The following is a 21,305-nucleotide window of genomic DNA, read 5'->3' on the forward strand; positions in this document are numbered from 1 at the left end:
GGGGGTCCCGGAGGGGGGTCAGGGCCGGCGGGGCCCGCGTTCCCCGCCCCGCACACGGGAAGGCCGCGGGCCTCTCCGAGCTCCCCGGGGCGCGCAGGTCGCCAAGCCCCCGCCCCCGCCGGGCCCACCCCCGGCCCCCAGGGCAGCCCCGAGCAGGTCGGGGCCCGGGCGGGCGCGGCCGGGCCCCGATGGCGGCGGATGGGCCCCTCCAGGTGTCCCCCACACCCACCATCTTGTCCGGGCTCCGCGGAAAGGGCGGCGCCTCGCGGATCTCGCGAGAGCCGGGGAAGGGCAGAAGCCGCGCGCGCGGCGCTTCCGCCCTCAGTGCCCTTAAAGGGGCCGCGGCCGCGGGGGGACCCCGGGAGCTGCTTCTCGCGGTGCCGGCGGAGCTCAGGGCCCGGTGGAACCGCTCCTTGCCTCTGGCCCAAGGTGGAACACCAGGGGGACACATCAGTCACCTGTGCCTCGCAGACACACCTGGGCAGGTGTGAGCACCGGCACCTGCCGGGAGCCACCTCCATCCCTCACCCACGGACCTGCATCCTTTACCCCCAGACCTTCATCCCTCAGCCATGGACCTGCATCCTTTACTCCCAGACCTTCACCCTCACACATGGACCTCCATCCCTCACCCCCAGACTTCATCCCTCACCCCCAGACTTCGTCCCTCACCCATGGACCTGCATCCTTCACTCCCAGGCCTTTATCCCTCACACACAGACCTTCATCATTCACCCAAAGACTTTCCCTCTTCACCTATGGACCTCCATCCCTCACCCACGGACCTTCCCCTCCCGCTGCCCTGCCCCCGGAGCCGGTGGCTGTTCCCGGTTGAACCGAGGACACGCCGGGTGTGGCTGAGCACAACAGGCTCCTCTCGGCCCCGGTCGATCCGGTTTGTCCCCCGGTCCGGGAGGTTCCAGCAGATCCAACGGCCCACGGGAACCTGGAAGAGCCAGTTCTGTGCAGAAGGGGACCCGAATCCAAACCCTTTTATGCCAGAAGAGTTTGCAGACGTCAGGTCCCCTCCATTCCGTGTATCCCTGGAGCTGTTGGGCTGTATCCTCTCCACGGTGTTTCCCGCAGCCCAAACCTCACCGAGGGTCCGGGTGGTCTCAGAAGTGACACCTGCACAAAACCACAACTGGAGCAGCTCCTGTTCCAGGGATGCTCCAAGCACGTGAGCTCTGGATGTGAGGGAGTGAGGAGCAGAGACACGAGGATCCGAGCCTGGAGCATCCACGGGGAGGAACTGGCACGATCCACACAAACCACAGAACAGATCCAAGCCCTTCTGAGAGCGACCCAGCGACCTCCACGTCCCAGAGTGCACGAGTGCAGAGCAATGCCACCTCATTAACAGCGATTAATTACAGCAGAGAGGACTAACGAGCACAGACACAGCCCCTGGAGGAGGTTCTGTGGGTGAGATTTGGGTCTGATGTGAACTCTCACCTCAGCCAAGGGCCAGTCCCACCTCTGCCAGTCCCTTTCCCATGGGGCTCAACCCCACATTTCAGAGCCAAACCCCGGGGTGACACTCCAGAAGAGCCAGGTCAAAGCTACAGCCACTGAAGGTCAGCTGATCAATCCATAAATTGCCCATTTTGCCACCGTGCCTTGAAGCCTCGAGGCTGGGTGAAGAGCAGCATTTCCACTGCCACCAAGACGTGAGTGACGATGGAGGGACAGGCCAGGATGGATCTGATCCAGGCCAGAGCCCCTCAGCAGGTGGGATGTGATCCATGTGGGAGCCAAGGACAGCCGTGTCCCCCCCCGGGGGGTGGGCACAGGGCACAGCCCGTGACCCCCCAGGGAAGGCGACTCTGCCGACGGATTTCTCAGGAAAACCCGAACTCACAAGAAAAAGCAAAAAAAAAAAACAAACCAGAAAAATGGAGACAGGCTTGGTGTTTCTAATCCAAAGGTTCTTGTCTTTATTCAAACCAGGGCTCAGCACTCCAGTGCCCAACGCACCGAAACCTTTTGCCTGAGGGAAATCTACACCCCGCGGAGCCCCCGGCACCCCGAGGGAGGCCCAGACCCACCAGGGCCCCTGCGTGTCCACGGGTCCCGCCCCCCCCCCCGCCCCGCCCCCCCCCCCCCCCCCACAACAACAGCAAAATACACTCAGTAGATTTCTGTCAACTCCCAGAGTTTCGGATCCCTCCGCCCCAGCGCTGCCCTGGGCAGGGAGGGAGGGGCTGGAGCCCTCCCCCCCCCCCCCCCCCCCCCCCCCCCCGAAACCCCTGTTTTAAATTAAAAAATAAGCCAGCATACATAGTAGAAAATTTCTCTTAAAAATTTCACAATCTGTAAATGTATATATTTTTTTTTTTTCTTTTAAACATAAAAGTTTACAATATACGGTAAAACAAAGGCTCAGGAAAAATAATTTCAAAAAAAAGAAACCTGAAGTTTTGAATTAAAGCTGAAGACATTTTTAAAACCCTGTAGTTTGAACCAGTGACATTTTCTTTATTTGTGCTGATGGGTTAGAGAAAGGAAAAAATCTTTAAAAACTGCAGTCCAAACACCCACAGCTCTGCCTTCAGAAGCCATCTGCCCCCCCCCCCCCCCCCAAAAAAAAATTGTTGTTAGGTTTTTCTTCCATCAAGTATGTGATTGTCACAAGTTCAGAAGTCTGGGATCCCGGGGTTCAGCTGGTCCCAGAGATCCCTGTGGACAGCACTCCCTGATTGCCAGCCCAGGCTAGCGCCGGTAGGGATGGAATCCTTGCACGTTGTGGTTCTGGCCCCGGCCGAAGCCGCTGCCTCCGGCTGGGGGGCCGCTGGAGGGCTGCACCGAGGGGCCTCCGTAGGGAGGGGGCTGCTGGCTGGGATCAGAGAAACCTTGTCCAAACCCGCTCAAGTCTTGTCCATACCCTGGGGAGAAGGGAAAGGCACAGGATCAGCTGCCAGGAGCAGCAAACTCCGCTCCCTCCCTCCTCTCCGGGCCCAACCCCGCGGAGAAGCAGCTGCCCTGGGTTCCCACTGGGATTTACCTTCCACACAGAGGGAACGGGCACAAAGGAGAAGGGGACAGGTGTGCAGGAATGGGGGGGCTGCATTTTGGGGTGATCCCAGCCAGGCTGGCAGTTCCAGTCACACCGAGGGGGCTCCCAGGGGGGCTGTCACTCCTTCTGGGCAGCTTCATTTTGGGCTGGGCTCTCTCCTGGCTAAAAGCTGCCAGGTCCAGCACAGGCAGAGGGGTGGCCAGGAAGAGTCCCCTGGAATCTCAGAGTGCCTCAGACTGACCATGCAGTTACCACACTCTGCTTCACCAGCTGGACACCCACAAACCTGGACAGCTGCTGTGTCCCAACTACACTTTCAGCCAAAGCACCCCCGAGTCAATATTCCTCTTGTTCTCCCCCAGCACTTCTCTCCTGCCACACTGTGCCCAACTCAGGGACATTGTCACCACCTCTCTGTGACATAACCCACACCACAGAGTGAGCAGAACCTGGGGACAGGGAAAAAAAACAGGATGCAGATGGAGGACCGGGCAGAATTCCTGCTGCCAACACAAAACACAACTAAATGTAAATTAGGAACACCGAGAAATTGAGAAATTTAATTCAAATTCCTGCAATTAAATACAACTCTTAATCCTGGCATCAGTGCCAGCCCCTGCTCTGAAGGATGGTATTAAGGCTCCTAATTACCAAGTGCATTTCTGCAGTGCTGCCTCTCTCTGAGCAGGCTTAGAGCAGGTTTAACTCTCTTAATCCCAAACAAAGTCTCTTAGCACATCTTCAGTAGCTCAGTTTCAAGCTCTGCCTGTCCCTCAGGACTTGCTGCCACTAATGAAGCCTAAAACACAGCTCTGACAGTCTCTGGGAGCCCCACATGCTCCCCTGGCATTTGTTTAGACACAGACAAGCAGGGCCCCAGAACTGCAGCTGAACTGTTCGCTGGGAGTGGAAAAAACCAAACCCTGAGTTACTGTCACTCGAGGGCAGAGCTGTGAGGTGCAAACCACAGCTCCCCCTGGGCTCACGCTGTTTATCACAAAGGAAACCCCCCCACACACCTGCAGAGTCACTCAGGGCACGTTGCTTTCCTCCCCTGGCTGCTGATCCCTGCTCCAATCCCTCTGCCAGCTCTGTGCTTGCACTGTCTGGCTCAGGAGCCCGGATCCATTACCAGGGTAAAGCCTGGCCAGGGAACAGTGGCAGGCACAGTTCAGGGGGGGGTTTTCACCCAGCCAGCTCACAAACATGAGGAGCTGTACTGCCCTTACACAAACCCCCCACATCTGAGCCTCATTCTTGCCTCTCACCCCCCTAAAGAGTCTGCAGAGAGCCAAGTTCTGGCAGGACAAGAAAAACTTCCTTGAGTCACGAGGGCAAAACTACCCATGAAAACCAACCCTGTTTGTAACAAACAAATGAAAAAACGTTTCAAATTCCTCAGCATGAGAACAAATTCTGCTTTATAAACACATGTGAAAGGCTCATCTTCCTTCAGTGTCTGCTTTACACTGCTGGGACTTTGAATAGCATCTATTTAAATAGATTTTGTGAAGTGTTTATCTCAGTGCAGTTTCTGCAGGCACTTCACACGAGGCAGCACTACCACATGGAGAACGTGTTCAGGCAGGGAACAGCCTGAATCCACAGGGCTGCTGCTTGCAAAAATTCCCTTCAGAAGTAAAAGTGACCAATTACAATCCCTTAAAGGAAAAGAAAACCAAAAAGCAGTACAGAGCTCTTTGGAGAGTTCTCTGCAGAGCTCTTTGGAGAGCACTGCTCGAGCACAGGGCTGAGAAGAGCAAGAGGAGAATGAGAATTCCCTCTGAGCTTCCATGGGGAACAGCAGCAGAAGTTTTACTCAGGAGCACAAGCACCTGTCTAGCAATTTTTACAAGATTTTATCTTTTGTAGTACTGTCTGCCTGGCTTAAAACTTGTTACCTCAGTGTCTTCTATCACCTACCTGAAAGTCATCTACAGAGCACAACAAAGCTTTACAGAGCTACACCTCCAGAGAGATGGGGAAGGAATGGGAAAAGGGAGGAAAAGACACCAGCTTGGATCCTTACACCTGCACTGCCTGCCTCTCGATGCTGCTCTCACTCTTGAAGTCTGCTCTCCAATCTCAAAGTCTGTTACACAAAAAAAGTTCACCGTGAGCTCTGTGAAGCTCTTGGAGTAAAAACTTTTACCCACAGATTTGGGGGGGAGTGGAAACCAGGAATTCATCCTGGCAGTGCACAAGGCTCTGAAGATTATTTCACAGCACACAAGCAACATTTTAGAGTTGACTGAGAAAAAGCCCTCTGGCTTGAATATTGCATGATTTAAGGGTGGCTTGAGCTGGTGGGAGCGTTCCCATCCCAGAGCAGTGCCCTCAGTGTTGGCAAACTGTGCCCAGCACTGACTCCCTACCCAAGGCCAAGGGAAGGGGAGGGAGCCTGAGCAGTTACTCACCAAACTGACTGTAAGGGAATTCTGGCTGAGCAGTCGGGGGTTTGCTCATGTCCTGAGTTGCCTGAGATGGTGGTGGTGGTGGAGGAAAAGCGAGTGGTGCTGCCCCTGGAGTGGCAGGTGGAGGAGGGACCCCAGGGGGGGCAAACTGGTCAGGTGGAGGAGGTGGAGCACCATAACCAAAACCTGGAACACGAGCAAGTACAAAACACATGTGAAAACACTCAGGTGAACACCACCCCGACGTTCTGTTTGGCTTTAGAGCATGATATAATTTAAAAAAACCCCCATTCCTAAGTCTATTAAAGCCAAACTGGGTGTACAGTGATTCACCTCTACACAGGTAACCACCACGGCTCAGAGACCCCCACAACTTACCTGCCACAGGTATGAAAAATGTCCCCCCCAGGGCAGAGACTGCAGCAACCAGCACAGAGGGAGGGAGAAAGCAGAACTGGGGACCCAGCTCTGTGCTCACACACACATGAGGAATGAGGAGGAAGCTGTATTGTCCAGGATCTCGGGAGGATAACGTGGTGCTATCTGCTACTCCAGATAACTGGGGGCTACTTTCCACCTTCTTTAAACCAGGTTTGTGACCAGACTTTTGAAAAGATGGCCTGAAGAGGGTAGATGCTAAAATCCTATTTGTATTTCCAATGCCAGTTGTGACCTTAATTCCTTAAGCTCCTCCAAAAATCTCTGTCTGGCCATGAGCAGTGAGCTCTAAGTTTTCTCTCAGGTGCTGTAACAAGGGTACAAAATACATCTAAATTTGTTCAGCAACACAGACTTAAACCAGAGACTATAAATCATTACTGCATCCAAGAAAAAAAAAATTCAACTCACCAGCAAAAATAAGGATATAGTTAATTATAGCTCAGAATAGAAAACAGTTAAGGATAGGTGAAACACAGGGGGAAAATCCAAGTCCAGGGGAAGATGAGCAAAAGCTGAATTTGGTGCTGGATGTGCTCCAGCTCCTGAGGGTCACTTACTAAATGGTGGAGGGGTGCCATAGCCCTGTGGAAATCCTTGTGGAGGTGGGAATCCCCCGGGAGGTGTGGAGACTATGTATGAGGTAAATGGAGGTGGAGGGGGAGGAGCTCCTCTGCCCGGAGGAGGGGGTCCATATCCACCTGGAAAACAAAGAGAAACCCAAAAAATGAAGCAGATCAATACTGAGGAGCTGCTGCTGGAGTCAGCTTCCTCTAGATGGGGTAAGGCTGTTGGATGGATCTCAAACGCAGGCTCAGCCTTCTATGAATCCTTTCTTTGGGAAATATTTGTCCTCCAAGTATCCCCACTGTAAATAATTGCAGTTTAGCATGTAATCCCTTGATAACAAATTAATGTGGCTGGAGCAGCAGGATGTGTGTCAGCTCCCATTACTGAGCTGTTAAGAATCCACTGTCTTCCCCTTCGTTCTTCCAGGACAAATTCAATCAAGCTTTTAAATGTAGGTTAAATCCTACAGAAACCCACAGATCACTGTGAATGCTCAAAGAAGCTGTGCCCGCACTCAGGAGGATTTTTTCTGTCAGGATTGGTCCCATGTAATGTACTTACCAATTGCCTGTCCAGCTGGCACCCACATCCCTACAACAGAACAAAAAAGGAGCCTTAGCCATCGCTGAAGCTGCCCACTCTGGAGCAGGGATGATGCAAGAGCAGGGATCCGGCTCTGGGATAGACTGGGTATCCTCCCAGTGTCCCTCACACGTCTATTTTTAGGGTCCAAGAAATATTCTGGGCCTATTTCTGAATACACCATTCTGGAAAGACTCTGAACCATTCAGACAACACGCAGAAGAGACAGCAGTCCCCAAACCCAAATCAGATGGAGCATTCGAGGGCTGCCACGTACCAAGTGCACCAATCCATAGCACTATAAAGACCAAAATCCTGGAGAATCCCAGCAGACCAAACATCCAAAGGATTTTTAATTTACCACCACGTTTATCTGAGTTGTTTTTGAAGTTTCTGAACCATAAAAAAGCCTTCCCCACCCGCTGCAGCTCTGAGACTGAAGGATAAATGTGCCTGTGCCTGCCATTAATCTTTCCAGGAGATCAGGTATCATTTTCCCGACTAATCACCCCCTGGAAAATGATGGAGTTTCTCCAGTTGCAGATCAGCACATCTGTGCACAGTGTCAGCCCTCAGCTGCAGCTTCCCAGCTAATCAGCACCGTGGGGAAACGAGCCCTCCCTGTGCTGCCACCCCCACCAGAGCGGGGATGGAGCAGCCACGCTCCCTCCAGCCCCCAGGTGAACACTGCTCATCTCTCACAGCAACTCAATTACCCCGCTGCACTTCTCCAGAGTTATCAAAACTGTCTTTGGGTGAACTCAGCGTGTTCATCCTGCCTTCAGAACCCCGTGGGGTGAGCAGCCATCAAACCCAACCGCGCTCCTCGGCCCGGGGGGTTCCTGAGCTGCAGCAAGAGCTCCTGCACCACCAGCCCCAGAGCTGCCTGGTGCTTTTCCAGGCTACATTAAGCAATTAAATCCAAAGACAAGACCATCTGTTTTCCCCTCATCCCTTTCAAACCTTCCTTATAACTTCCTCTGGAACTGCCTCATCCCTGAGAGAGCCGTATTTAACCCGGTTTGTCACCGGGGTCTCACACAGGCCTCGCTCCTGCACCTGGAGCCACACCTGGAGCCTCCTCCACAGCTTCTTCGAGTCACCCCGAGGCAGGGGGAGGCAGATCCAAAGGGAACAGCTGGAGGACACCTGGGACAGGTGCCAGACCCCCCTGCCCTGTGGAGCGGGTTTTTTGGGAAGCAGGGTGGCCGTGGCGGGCGGGCGGTACCTTGTGGGCCGTATCCCTGCTGCCAGGTCGGAGGGGGCTGCCCTGCCCAGCCGTTGGCAGCGCTTGGCATGATCCTGCTCCCCCACTGGCTGGCCCCCGGCGGCCCCGGAGTCTGGCTCTTGCTGTCCCGAGGCTCGGCACGTTTCACCTCCACCTAAACAAACAGGGGCGGGGTCAGGGGGGCCGGGGGGGCCCGGAGCCCCCCGACCCCTCACACACACCCGCAGTTACACTTACGACTACACTTAGCATCTTATGGCTTACGTCTAAGTACTTAATTACTAAACTTAAGGCCGGTAATTTACAATGTTTCTCAGGTACAGTGTAGGTGATGGTAAGACATTACAAGTCCTACTGTCCAGGGATTCCGAGAAAAACATCCTACAAATCACTTGAGTGTCATTGGCTTTAATCTTAAAACAGCAGTACCCTCTTACAGCAGCTCTGCACTGACAACAGCAGAATCTTCGTTCAGGACAGGCTGATTTGATGGTCAAGGCAGGAGTCACAGGGACAACGTTTTCAGTTAAAAAACCAGAATTTTGAGTGAAGAGGCCGCTCTGAAAAAGGGTACTAATGCTTTAACCAAACACATTTGGGGTTCATTTGGAAGTGACAGTTTAACCCACCCCAGCTAATGGCAATTTCAGCTCATACCTGAGAAACACACATTTTTGATTGATTTTTTTTTTTTAAATGTTGTTTTCTTTTTTTTTTTTTTTAAACTTAAGATTTTATTTAAATGTCTAATGGAAGATAAAGACTTACCTTCCCCAGGCTAACGCTTAAAGAATCTCAATTAACTCAAACAATGTCAGAGGGAATGGATGTGATAAGAGAATCTTACATTACATCTAACAAAAAAGTAAACAAACATGCAAGTAATAAAAATGGACAGTTGAGTCAATAAGAAGCAAATCTTCATACTGTGTTAAGTCAGTGACAAAACCCCTCCTGTTTTAAAAATTAGTAAGCCACAGTGCTTAACTTATTTTATTCCAAGATAAAACATCCTAGTGTTCCCAGCCACAGAATAAGTGCATTTGACCTACTTAAAATAAGCTGCACATTCAACATAAACCTCTCAAAAAAAAAAGAAAAAAATAAAAATCCAGCCCTGGTTTAATGAAACCCTCTCAGCACTCGCTGGATTCGAGGCTTTTTTTTTTTTTTTTTTTCCATTTCATGATTAATTTTAATGGGTGCCAGAGTACAAAGAAAATAAATCTCAATCATCAATGGGCCCTGAGTAGTATGGAAAATAAAGTATTCAGAATTCTTCCTGCCATGTCTTAAAAGCCATTCATGTCGGAGAACAAACAGGAAACAGGCACAAGGCAAGGACAAAGCCCCCCGTGCCCCCCCCGCCGATGCCCCAAGGACATGAGACATGACAGTAACCAAATCTCTGTCAGCTCAAGGCCCTTCCAGAGAGGAACCAGGGGAATTTTTCAAAGGACTCAAATTAATGAGTCTTAACACATTTGCCTTGAGGGAATTCGGTTATTGCTTACAAAAGCAGAGGCCTTCTTGCAATTTTAATTCCCCCCCCCCCCCCATCTTTCAACAACATATGGATTCATTTCAGCAATACCTTTTTAATTACCAAAAAAAGACAGAGATACCATTTTTAAAGCAGGCATGATTAGGCAGTGGAGGAGAGCAGGGGATCTGCAGCTCATTAATCCTCGTGGAAGAATCCCATTAATTTTTCAGTGCACATTTTGAAGCGGGGAACTGCCAAACTGAGGACTGAAAATTCCCTGTGAACAGGGAGGGGCAAATTCCACACCTGCCTAAAGCCCAGGTTAGCCCAAGAACTGAGGCAGCTCCACTGCTCTGAGCTGAAAATCCCTGAATTCTGCTCTGTGTGTCGTTGGAAGGGGGGAAAAAAAGGGGAAACCCAGATTCTTTCCATTTGGAATTGGGTTTGTTTGGGAAGCACCCAGAGCATGTCCCAAAGGCAGCAGCACGAGGTGACATCTGGAGGCTCACTCTGGGCTCTCCAGCCTCTCCCAGAACCTCAGGGATGTGTTCCCTTTGTTCCCATTGTATCTGCTGCTTTGCTCACTGAAGGCAATTCCAAGGGCAGACCAGGGGATCCAGGTAATTCACACACATACCAGTGGGATCTGCTGTGGAAAACACCAGGAGCCAAGAACAGGCCCTGATGTTCTGGATCACACCAGCACATTCCTTTGTTTCCACTGTCAGGAAATCACCCACCCCTCACCCCCAGAACAAGTTCATAGGAATTAAAGGCATTATTTACTGCATAATTAACCAGAACTCCACTGATATGCAGAATATTTCCCCTGCTAGGTAAGGAAATGCTTATCAAATAGCACACAAAAGACTTTAAAGACAATAAAGAAAAAAAATCATACAATGCAATAATTTAAGGAATGTAAAAATCTTCTTGAATCTCCTCACTCTAAGTTTATCAGTTTTAACATTTACTTTAAAACCTGGATCTGCCTTAAAGCTGCAAGGACTTCAATTTACCAGAATTTCCCGTGGTTCGTTTTCCTTTAAGTTCCTCTTTTCTCTCTCTAAAACCTGGGTGTCCTGCAACAATTTACTTTGCTTTTAGGGTTTTTTTTTTTTCCACAGGTAGAAGCATGTTCCTTGCTGAGTAACATCAAAGGAGCCTAAAAAATTCCTCCCTATCCAACGCCCGTTTGCTGACAACACAGTATGAAGATGAAACAACCAGAGGTCACTTAACTGCATTGTGGTTAAATACTATATAGAGTACGTGGGTTGGTATCAAAGTTTCACAGTAAGTGACCCAATTTTTTAAAAAACCAATCCTTCAGGATGTTTTTTTTTCCCTTTTTCTTTTTAAGTTTAAGATTATATAAAGCAGATTGTCTCACACCACCTCAAAATTTCAGCATCGAGTTACATCTGAAGGAGTGGTATCTTAAACCAAGCCTTGAACAACTCGGATTTCACTGGGATTCTGGTTTTCAGACAGCTGGAGATCAGAGATTTCTCTCCTTGCCCCACAGCAGGGCTGGAGCTGAAGGCAGTGAGCACAGCTCATCCCAGCACTCTGCTCTGCCAGAGAACCCCAGGTCTGTACACACAAGGCCTCACCCCGACCAGCAGAGCCCACAGCCTGAGCCCTCAGGCTGAATCCAAGCCCTCCCTTCCTCAGGCTGAGCCCCCCAGCTGCCCTTCTCACCCCCCTTCCTGCAAACTCAGACTTTCCCCACCTTCATGGATAAAGCCTTGAATTTGGACTTCCGTGCTCTCCCACCCGGGCCAAGGATTGAGTTTCACTCCCCAGTGAAATCGCTCGTTGCCCAAGACTTGGTTCTTTCTTAAGGTAAAATAAAACTACAACTACACACTTTTTTGCCCATGATGTCGTGAAAATGCATGTTGACAGCCTGGTCCACTGATTGTTCGTCCTCGAAAGTAATAAATCCAAAACCTAGCCAACGACGAAGAGTGAATCAAGGTAGCAGGGTGTTGTGACACAAAACAGGATGATGAACAGTATTAGGGGCAGACCAAGGGTTCAAGCAGGGGTTTCAGATAACGACACTTGTGTTCAATTGCCAAAAACTCTGCCAAAATTGCAATGGATACTTCCTGTCGTGAGGCAATTAGTGCCTTGCCGTGGGTTCACACATGCAACTTCAAACTGAGCTCGTTAACCGGCTTTTAATTTGATTTTATTCCTCACCCACCTACCAGGAAATGGAAAAAAAAGTGCTAAAACCAAAATACTTGTGGGACAGCAGGTTAAAGTCAAGCAACTTTGCTGCTCCTCCTTGCTCAGCCTAGTTTCCCAAGGAAAACCTGTCTTACCCCTGTTCCCCAAAGCTGCAAAGCAACTTCCTCCCATCCCTTAGCCCAGCTTCCAGTTATTTTTCCGTGGAAAATAAGAAAGTTGGTTTTGAAATGTAGCTGTTAAAGCATGGAAAATTTTACCACTCCATGGATGAATGAGAAGCTTCAGAAACTAACAACCTACATCAGAGGTTCTCAAGTTCTCCACACCTCGGAAAAAGCACAGAACAGGTGTTACTCCTTCCCAGCACAGCAACCCCTGTAGGGTGTTGCTTATACAGGATGTGGCATCGCTGCCACGTCTTTAATCTATTTTATTTCTTGTATTTCCTGCTATTTTTCTCTTGGAAATCTACACGACACTTTTCAGCCCTTTTTGCCCCCCCAAGTGCTGCAGCTCCCCACGGGTGGCTCGTTCCCTTTCCCCTGACCACAGCCCTCGCTGGTGGCAGCTCAGCTGGATCCAGCAGCTTTTGAAGCCTGGAGGAGGCTCTGGAAAGGAGGCAGAGCCCCAGGACCGGCCCCTCCTTGGGGTCCCTCTGAGAACCACTGCACGTAGGTTGTAGCCGCTGGTGCAGCCGAGAGAGTGGCAAAATCGTGGTTAATGCCCCAGGACACGGCCATGCCAGGCCATGCCATCACCCAGCGGGGACAGCCCGGCCCCAGGGCAGGGAGGGACACACATGCAGAACAGGAACTGTGCCATTCTTTGGATTAGCTACGGGGAGAGCAGTAAAAAATTAGAAAGGAAACCCGAGGCGCGGCGTCGGAAGCGAATGGAACATGGATGCGGTTCTGCTTTTCTGAAACCCAAGATCTCCCCCTTGGTTTGCGTTTTGCTTTGCAGCTAGTGCTGACAGCAGCCAAATCTTGCTCTAAAGCGTTACAGAATACAGGGTCTAGCACAGGAATGTCTCTCCACGCTTATCCAACTGCGTTGGGTAAGCCCAAAGAGGCCTAGTGTAGAGAAAGTTTATATATATATATATAAAAATACACAAAGATACAGGCCAAAATAGATTCCAGCAGGTCAAATTCTGCTGTCAGCAACAAGAGCAAAAGACATCACTAAAATAAACTGAAAATAAAAAGGAAAAAACTTGGCATTTCCCACACACAAGAGACTGGCAGTATAAACGAAGTTTAGTGGAGCTGTGATGAAAGCAGCCTCCAAGCTGAGAGCAGCATTTCATCACAATATATTTGTCTGAGTTAACCAGAAATCCGAGTGTTGGAGCCAGAGGAAAAGTATTTGTGTTTAAATCACGTGTTTAGTGTTCCAGCCTTTAGTCTAAAAAGAGACGGGAAAGAGAAACGATGGATTCCATCTATGTCTGAAGGCTGTGGGTTAACTTGATTCCAAGACTGAAGGACAGGAATAGATTGTGAGATGGGGCTGGAGGGGGAGGAAGAAGGAGAGTAAGAGGTCACTGAGGAAGCCAGTAAAGAAACCAAAAAAGGGGATTTAAAGGGGTCAAACACCACAAGATCGGGAACAGTGAAGAATTCAGAGTAAAACAGTAAAATTCCAAGGTGAAGTTTTAAATAGAGAAGTGATGAAACCCACCATCCACAGCTTTAGTTTCTGAAGGACAGGACATTGTCAAAGGCTGGAGAAACAATCTGCACCGAGCAGGACTCCAAGAGGACCAGCCCAGAGCGCTGGGGCTCGTTGCAGCCAAGGGAAGAGGAGAAGGAACACAGCGAGGCCCTGTCAGTCCCTTCCAGCTGCTGCTTTGGCCAAGAACAGAAGGCAGGAGAAGCAGAGACCGCAGCAAAGCCGCTCTGCTGGTCAGAGGTGAGACACGGCTGCCTGGGCGTGGGGCTCGGGGAAGGGTCTGGAGCAGAGCTGGCAGCAGAGCTGGCAGGAACAGGCAGCACTGAGAGGCAGCAGGGATGACGTGGGGGTGTGACACCATCAGCTCCTCCAGGGCACCACCCGAGACTCTGGGTCCCAGGGCTCTCCTGAGGGGCTGGAGGCAGCTGGATGCTACAGGGATAAGAACAGGGATCATTCTCCCCCCTCCTGCCAGAAAACCAGTAAAATGACGTGCACTTCCAAAGGAAGGGTGGGCAAAGTTAATGGCAGAAGGCAAAACTGAGAAGGGTACAAGGAGAGATGGCACTGAATTGGCCTTTGGGGTTTCATAAATACAGTCATTTAGGCATTGTGTTAGAAGGAGAAGGGGACAGAGCAGCAAGAGAACACAGGTGAGAAAGGCAAGGCAAGAGAAATCGTGTTCTGGGAGGCACTGCCAGGAAAACCCAGCACAAACTAGAGGGGATTTTTCCTCACCACCCCCCCCCTCCAGGGACTGACAAGGCCATTTGGGGAGATGACTGTTGGTTACCACACTAAAAAAAGAATGCAACAGCACAAAAGTGAAAGGCAGGGCAAGAGGATTCAAGGAGTGTTTAAGAAGTCAGATGAATTAAGGGGGAAAGTTTTCTGCAGAACACGTGGATGGAGACAGACCTGTTCTCCCACCTTCACCACCCACCTGGAGCTTGTGCTTTACCCTAAGCCCTCCTTTCCCTGTTTTTTTTTTTAGTAGAGCTTTAAGCAGAGAAGCCATTAATTGAGGCAGGATTAATCCAGACCAGGCATGATGTTTTAGTACCTTTTGCTCAGAGGCTGCAAGGCTGGGATTAAATATTACAAAGGTAGAGATGATACAATAATCACTGAAATGTTTCAGAACTCCAGCCCCAAATCACACTGGGATGCCCGTGTCTTTGTCTCCTCTATCCAAAACCAGCTGCTCTAGAGCACTGAAATAGATGGATTTATGTGCTGCTTAATTCAAAGGTATCTGTTGAAAGAAGATTAGGATAGCTAAAGCAAGAAAACAAAAAAAACAAATATATTGAAACTTCGTTTACACTCCAATAAAAGACAAAGCCCGTCCCTCCTCTGACTGCGGAACTGGCCTGTACCTCTGTGATAAATTATCACCTAGAGAGAAGAAATCTAAAGAGATATCGTTAATCACAGTCAAACAATTCACAGAGAGAAAAGAAACAAAAAAAGAACTTACTTAACATTACCATACTTTACTATGAAACACTTAAATATGTCACTAAGGATGTATGTCTAAATTAAAAATAAAACTAAGACTTAACAGCTTAATAAATATGAAGTGAAGGATATATTTCTTAATAATGAGGCAGAAGAGAAATGAAAAGTTCAGATGGCAAACTATTCTCTAGCATGTCCAACATGCTACAGGGTGGGAGCAAAGCTAAAGGATTGGCTCTTCCTTGGCAAACTGATGGTGGATGCAATGGGACGTGGGTGACGTGGAACTTGCTTCGTATTTTGACCAGAGGTTCCCAACCTGATTCAATATCTAGTGACCCTTCCACGATCTTGGCTTTTCCCCCTCTCAAAAAGCAGCCTGGCATACAGGGATTGTACATCCCAATCAAAAAAAAAAATAATATATGTACGTATTTCAGAATGATTCTGTGCAGTTTAAGGAGTGTTTTGCTTTAATTTGAGGTGAAGCCATTTAACCAAAACAAAAAGCAGATGATGGATGGATTCTGTCCTGTCTCGTGCTCTGGCTGGAGCACTCCCCATGCACTTACAGACCCAACATACCTTTCATGTGCAATAGGAGGAAAATCTGCCTTTTTTTTTTTTTTTTTTTCCCCTCCAAAAGTACCTTCAGCCACAGAAGTGGCTTGAGAATCAAATTTCATTTCATCTCAAAAAACAACCCCCATAAATGAGCATGACACGTCTGAGTTGAAATGCACAGACCCCAGTGAAGCCAGAGATGAAGAGTCTAGACTTGAAGTGATGTTTGCCCAGTGAATTATTCTTTTTCCTGAGGCAACATAAGAGAGAAAAAAAAAAAAAAATCTACCTTTTCTGATGGTGTGAAATAGTTTGCCATCTGACTATAGGAGAGCATGAAGAAATTTCAAGGACAAACTAGATCAGCCTTTACCTCGGGGCCTCTGTTTCTCTGCGTCGTAGATCATTACAACTTCAGTGACCTGGAAGAGAGGAGGGAAATTCTACTCACTGTGCTACCAGGGGAGGCTTGGAACAGTCACCACAGGCTGGCCCCTGCTCTCTACCCACACAGCACAACTCAGCTGCAGCCACCAATCCCAGGCACAGCACAAAAACCAGGAATATTGCTCTTCCTGGGAGTTTAGAAAGCCTCAGTTCACCCACCCACCCATCCATCCATCCATCCCAAAAGCTGCTGTACTGTCTCATCACACTTAACATTTTAATCCACCATTAAGGCCATTACACTGTTTGTACCCTCACCACAGCCCATAAAACACCCCAAAGGTTTGTTTTAGAAGAGCTCATCAGTGTAGCTCCTTAGAAGATGACTTTTCCCATTTTTAGCCACTTTCACTCTCACCATGAAGATCAGCTTGAGCTCCAAACACATTTAGTGCTCTGAAGGAACCACTGTGGCCCAGAGCACCAGTCAAAGTGATGCTTTAAACAGCTTTACAAACCCCCTCCAAGCTCTGGATGAGCAGGAACAGTCTGGGTTTAGCTTAAAAAAAAAAAGAAAAAAATGGAAAAATTGCCTTTCAAGGGCTTCAAGACTGTTTTTCTCAGAATAAACACCACTGTGAGCTACAATTTAAACAAAACCAGAGGTGGAACATTTATGTCAAAGGCAACATTAAAACAGCTGGAAGGAACCGCTCTGGAATTTCTCAGGTGCCGAAAAGTGGTCACAGAATGGATGTGATCTTATGGAATCACACCTTCAAGGCAATCTTAGGGTATTTTTACTAGAATCCCCTGAGTTAGCTTAACATTCTGACACAATTTTGCCTTTTATTTACAGCTAGAAAACACCTGAGTTACTGGACCATGTACACTCCCTTGACTGTACCCTACTGGGACTGGGCCCCACGTGGGGATTGTGCCACGGGGCAGTGCCAGATTTTTCCCCTCTCTGATCCATTTGGATCACCATGGCCTTAATTACCCAGCAACCACCATGGCTACAAATCAGTGTCTGTGGCCACAAAACATTTGTGAGGCTCCACTGCTCCAGAGGAACTCGTTACAACTGCAGGAGGAGGAGTTTCTGATATCTATGCTATGAGTAAAGTGCTGCTACTTACTTTCCAAGGCACTCACAGTTGTGGCTGTTGCCTTCTACACTCGCAGGACATACCCTCAATCTCCCCAGCAGCCAGGGCACAGCTGGAAAGCCAAGTCTGTGAGGAAGAGCCTTTAGAAACTACATTCCACAGCTGTGGAACGTGCTCCCTGCTTTTATTAGGGGTCTACTGCAGCCTTTCAAGCTAAAGAAACAGTTGTTAGCCACTGCTTGTTGAGTTTTAAATAAATTATCTCAATGGAACTTTAAATATGGCTGATAAATGACTGACTGATGACAAACTTGTTTCTCTACAAATCCTTTGCTGCCACTAAGAAATCCCAGAGAAAAGTGATTTAAGCATAAAAAACCCACACTAAATGCCACTCAAAGGTGACAAGTTCATGTCCACTGGCACAGTCCTGAATTTACCTCAGGCAATCTTTAACTTCCTCAGACTTATTCACAGCTGAATTATTTAATTCAATGGTTTATCATGCTAAAGGGGCAGTGAGACCGGGGATAAATGGGAATTAAAACTAAATAGAGAAAATCCCCACACAAATCAGAAGAAACAGTAATTTCAGTCTGAGGTTACAAACTGAATTAAAAGCTGTATAACATGAGTAGCAGTTTGTCTCAGATGGAGGTTCCAGAGACACCAGAACTCAGCTGATTCCAGGTGGTGATTTAAAGCAGCTACTGCTCCCAAAACAAGGGCAGGAGACTCAAATTTAACCTGTGTGTGCCACAAAGACCAGGAGTTTGTAATTCAGCCCACTGAGGTACTCGCTGTTCCCAGAACAATATATCAACAGACACTTTAAACTGCCCAGCTGTAATGTATCGATGGGAAAGAGGAAAAAATAATCATTCTTAAGCTCCCTCAACCTGGGGGTTTTTGGAGGAAGGGACAGAATATTGTCCCAGGTAGACTGAAGCAAGGAGACAGAAGCAGCACAGTGAATTCCACCCGAGCAGTGGGTTCTGCCAAGAGCCATTTCCAGACCATCAGCATTCACCACAAAACTCTTCAGGTGCCCCTGCAGCAGTTTGTCCAAATTTCCCCCCAAATTTGCCAGCCTGAGGAACCCTGAGGGGAGGCAGCAGGAGGGGAAGCCCCTTCCCCCCCAGTGACTCACCACTCCGAACTTCTTGAAGTATTCCCTGAGCTCTGTCTCGCCACAGTTATGAGGAATCCCACCAACAAAAATCTTATTGGATTTATTGTTATCGCTCCTGGATCCTTTCTGCTAAATCAAGGAGGGAAAGATTCAGTCAGAAGGACAATCAAGTCGGCTGCCTCTGTAATTTCCCACTGCCCCACCACCAATGGGCTCTGGCAGGCTGAGGGGAGAGCTCCAGCCTTGAAGTCTCCCAGTCCTGAAGGCAAAGCACGTTCCGAGCTCAGAGGTTCAGTGTTCCCTGGTCCTCAGAGGACCAGAAATCCAGGGCCTGTGTTCTGAGGCCATTTACTCATTCTACACTGACATCTGATGAAGCTGCAGGGTGTGGAGTGGGCTGGAACAGTATCAGCCCTGCGAGGGCCCTTCCAGCCACTGCTCCCAAGTGAAGAACTCACTAAAAGCAGCACTAAGAGCTTAAGAAACACCACACCCAGACTGACACCAGTGCTCGTGAACACTGCCCTGCACCTCGAGCCTGCCCACGGAAATCCAAGCGAAAGACATTTTTCAGAAATAAATTTACACTCGAGGCCTGCACACTGACTTCTGCCTTTAGAACACAGATATAATCCAAGGGAATTCAACTCAACTGCTAGAAGCTAAGCCAGAACTTGGACAACAGGCAGGGTACACAAGGATCTTTCCTTACCCATCCTTCCTTCGGTCGTGTCCGTTCTGGCTGCATCCCCCGAGGTGTACATGGCTTTGGATCAATCTGGAAGAAGTTCCAGTTTGGTCAGACCTCAGCATGCAGAATTTTGCTCTAAAAGTTACTGTTTGTGGCAGCTGAAGCCAGCACTGCTGACACCCAGCACTGCTGACACCCAGCACTGCTGACACCCAGCTCCTCAGCACAAAGCCATGGTCACACAAACCACTGAGTTAGAGCTGCCTTCCAACAAATCAACTTAAACCAACAACCAGGTGACTTGGACACTCTCCAGTCTGCAAATGAGGAGCCAGAATTTAAAGCAAATCTTTGGATCTGGAGCAGAAAAAAAAAACCCCAAAAAACCCCCACACAAAAGCAACTTACATTTCGGCCATCTAACGTGTGAGGTCTGCTGGCCAGCACTGTTCCCACACAGTTGGGATCTTTAAATTTGACAAATCCAAATCCTCGAGATTGATTTGTTGTTTTGTCTTTCATTATTACACAGTCTACAACTTCTCCATACTGGGAGAAGTAGCTACGAAGAGTTTCTGTTAAAGGGAAAAAGCAAATATTAAACAGAATCAGATACTGACAGCACCAGACTGTGTCTGCAATTATGAGCCAACAGAGAAGCAAACAGTGAAACGACTTCAACTCATCTTTTGAAAATGATCACATTTTACTTCCTGTAAACCAAGGCTAAATAACAGTTTGTTTCCACTCATACAAATGGAAAACAGTACCACAGGAAAATGATGGTAAAAATGGTTGAGTTGACAAAACCTCCAGCACCAAACACTGACAGAAAATATAACCCCAGAAGTATTAACACACAGCTGAGCTCTCTCTGCAGAGAGGTTTATTAATCAGCAGAGAGGAGCAGGAGAGTCTCAGCCCAGTGTTCCCAGTGCCTGTTCAAAGCTCTGCACTGGGCTGCCCACAAGGGCCCAAGGCCTGCAGCACACGTCCCTCACCTTGTGTCGTGCTCCAGTCCAGGCCACCCACAAACAGCTTCCTGCAAATGAAGCACAGGCAGGTTTAGGGGATACATCAGATCCTACATCTTATTTCAGGCCCGAGCTGGTTACCCTGGAGAGCTCTGGGGGTACCCAGGCCTCCAGCACCACACCAGAGCCCGCTGGTTAAACCAAACCCTCCCTCCATTCCTGCTCCTCACCCACAAACCCTCAGCCACTGCTGTCTGCCAGCCCCTGCCACTGGAGGGAAAGCAAAAGTACAGGTGCCAAGCTCAGGCCTGAGACAGAGACAAACCTGTGTGGCAGGTCCTGAATAACAGAGCAGGGCTAATCCAGCCACTCGTTGGGAAACCTTTGGATAATCCAGTTGGAGATATGGCCAAGTAGATGAGAAAGCCATGGCTAAACCCCAAACCAAACTGCTTAAAACTGAAACAACTCATCTTCTGCAAAGAGCACCCAAATCTGCAGGGTTTCATGTCACAGCATGCCCAAGTGCCTGGGTAAGTGCTCAGAGGAGCTCCCTGCCAGCTCTGCACCTCTTTATCAACTTCTGGGTGTGACAAAACTTCCACAAAGTCATTTACTCTGTAATTAAAGGTTGGTTACAGCCACCTCAACACTCAGCCCTTTCTGCATGAAGCACCAACTCAAACAAAGCAAGCCTCTCATGGGGGTCTGCAGCTCCACTCTCTGCTCTCTGTGAGCAGGGACAGGACCCGAGGGAAGGGCTGGAGTTGTGTCAGGAGGGTTTGGGATGGATCTCAGGGAAAGGTTCTTGCCCCAGAGGGGGGTGGGACACTGACCAGGCTGCCCAGGGCAGTGGGCACAGCCCCAGGGCTGCCAGAGCTCCAGGAGGGTTTGGACAATGTTCTCAGGAACAGGGTGGGATTCCTCCTAACAAAACCAATTAAAGTTCCTCTCACCTGCCCTTTTCAGGAGCAGGTAATGGCAGTGAGAGCCCAGGCACCCCAGCCAGAGCTGCAGGTGCACTGGGAGCACCAGGGCACTGAAAGCCTGGCAACTCAAAGGTCCTGCTGAGCAGGGCAGCTCCCTGACAGCCCCTTCCACTCTGATTCACTTCTGTGATGTGACATCACGTCACGACCCTTCTGCACCAGCCAAGGGACTAAATTCAATACTGCACAGCACCCACGAGCCTTGTCCCATCAGGGCAAACTCTGTTCCTAAGTCAGTGGCTGAGACGTGACACAAGTCTTGTCTTTCAAAAAAAACCAGACCAACTGTTAAGAGCTGATCAAAGCGTCTCCTTGAGCAGCCAGAAAACAACTGAGCTGGTGACATGCAAAGGAAATACAGCCCTCAGTGTCAGGGCAGACACCG

The 21,305-nt window shown here is 49.2% G+C and overlaps 1 protein-coding gene across 1 annotated transcript in view; it reads right to left on the minus strand.

Moving 5' to 3' along the window:
- Positions 1-1,907: 1,907 nt before the first annotated feature.
- DAZAP1 (DAZ associated protein 1) overlaps positions 1,908-21,305 on the minus strand; it is a 22,043-nt gene continuing 2,645 nt past the window's right edge. Inside the window, exons 2-12 of the mRNA XM_027664196.1 lie at positions 19,959-19,999; positions 19,366-19,532; positions 18,979-19,044; positions 18,285-18,395; positions 16,009-16,057; positions 11,608-11,690; positions 8,249-8,402; positions 7,000-7,029; positions 6,429-6,569; positions 5,434-5,616; positions 1,908-2,885 (exon numbers count right to left, since the gene is read on the minus strand). Of these exons, the coding sequence (XP_027519997.1) occupies positions 2,713-2,885; positions 5,434-5,616; positions 6,429-6,569; positions 7,000-7,029; positions 8,249-8,402; positions 11,608-11,690; positions 16,009-16,057; positions 18,285-18,395; positions 18,979-19,044; positions 19,366-19,479 (1,104 nt within the window). The 5' untranslated portion in view covers positions 19,480-19,532; positions 19,959-19,999 and the 3' untranslated portion in view covers positions 1,908-2,712. The remainder of the gene's footprint in view (positions 2,886-5,433; positions 5,617-6,428; positions 6,570-6,999; positions 7,030-8,248; positions 8,403-11,607; positions 11,691-16,008; positions 16,058-18,284; positions 18,396-18,978; positions 19,045-19,365; positions 19,533-19,958; positions 20,000-21,305) is intronic.

The sequence above is a fragment of the Corapipo altera genome, unplaced genomic scaffold, assembly GCF_003945725.1.
Source record: "Corapipo altera isolate COAL_440 unplaced genomic scaffold, ASM394572v1 96, whole genome shotgun sequence".
Classification (NCBI taxonomy): Eukaryota; Metazoa; Chordata; class Aves; order Passeriformes; family Pipridae; genus Corapipo; species Corapipo altera.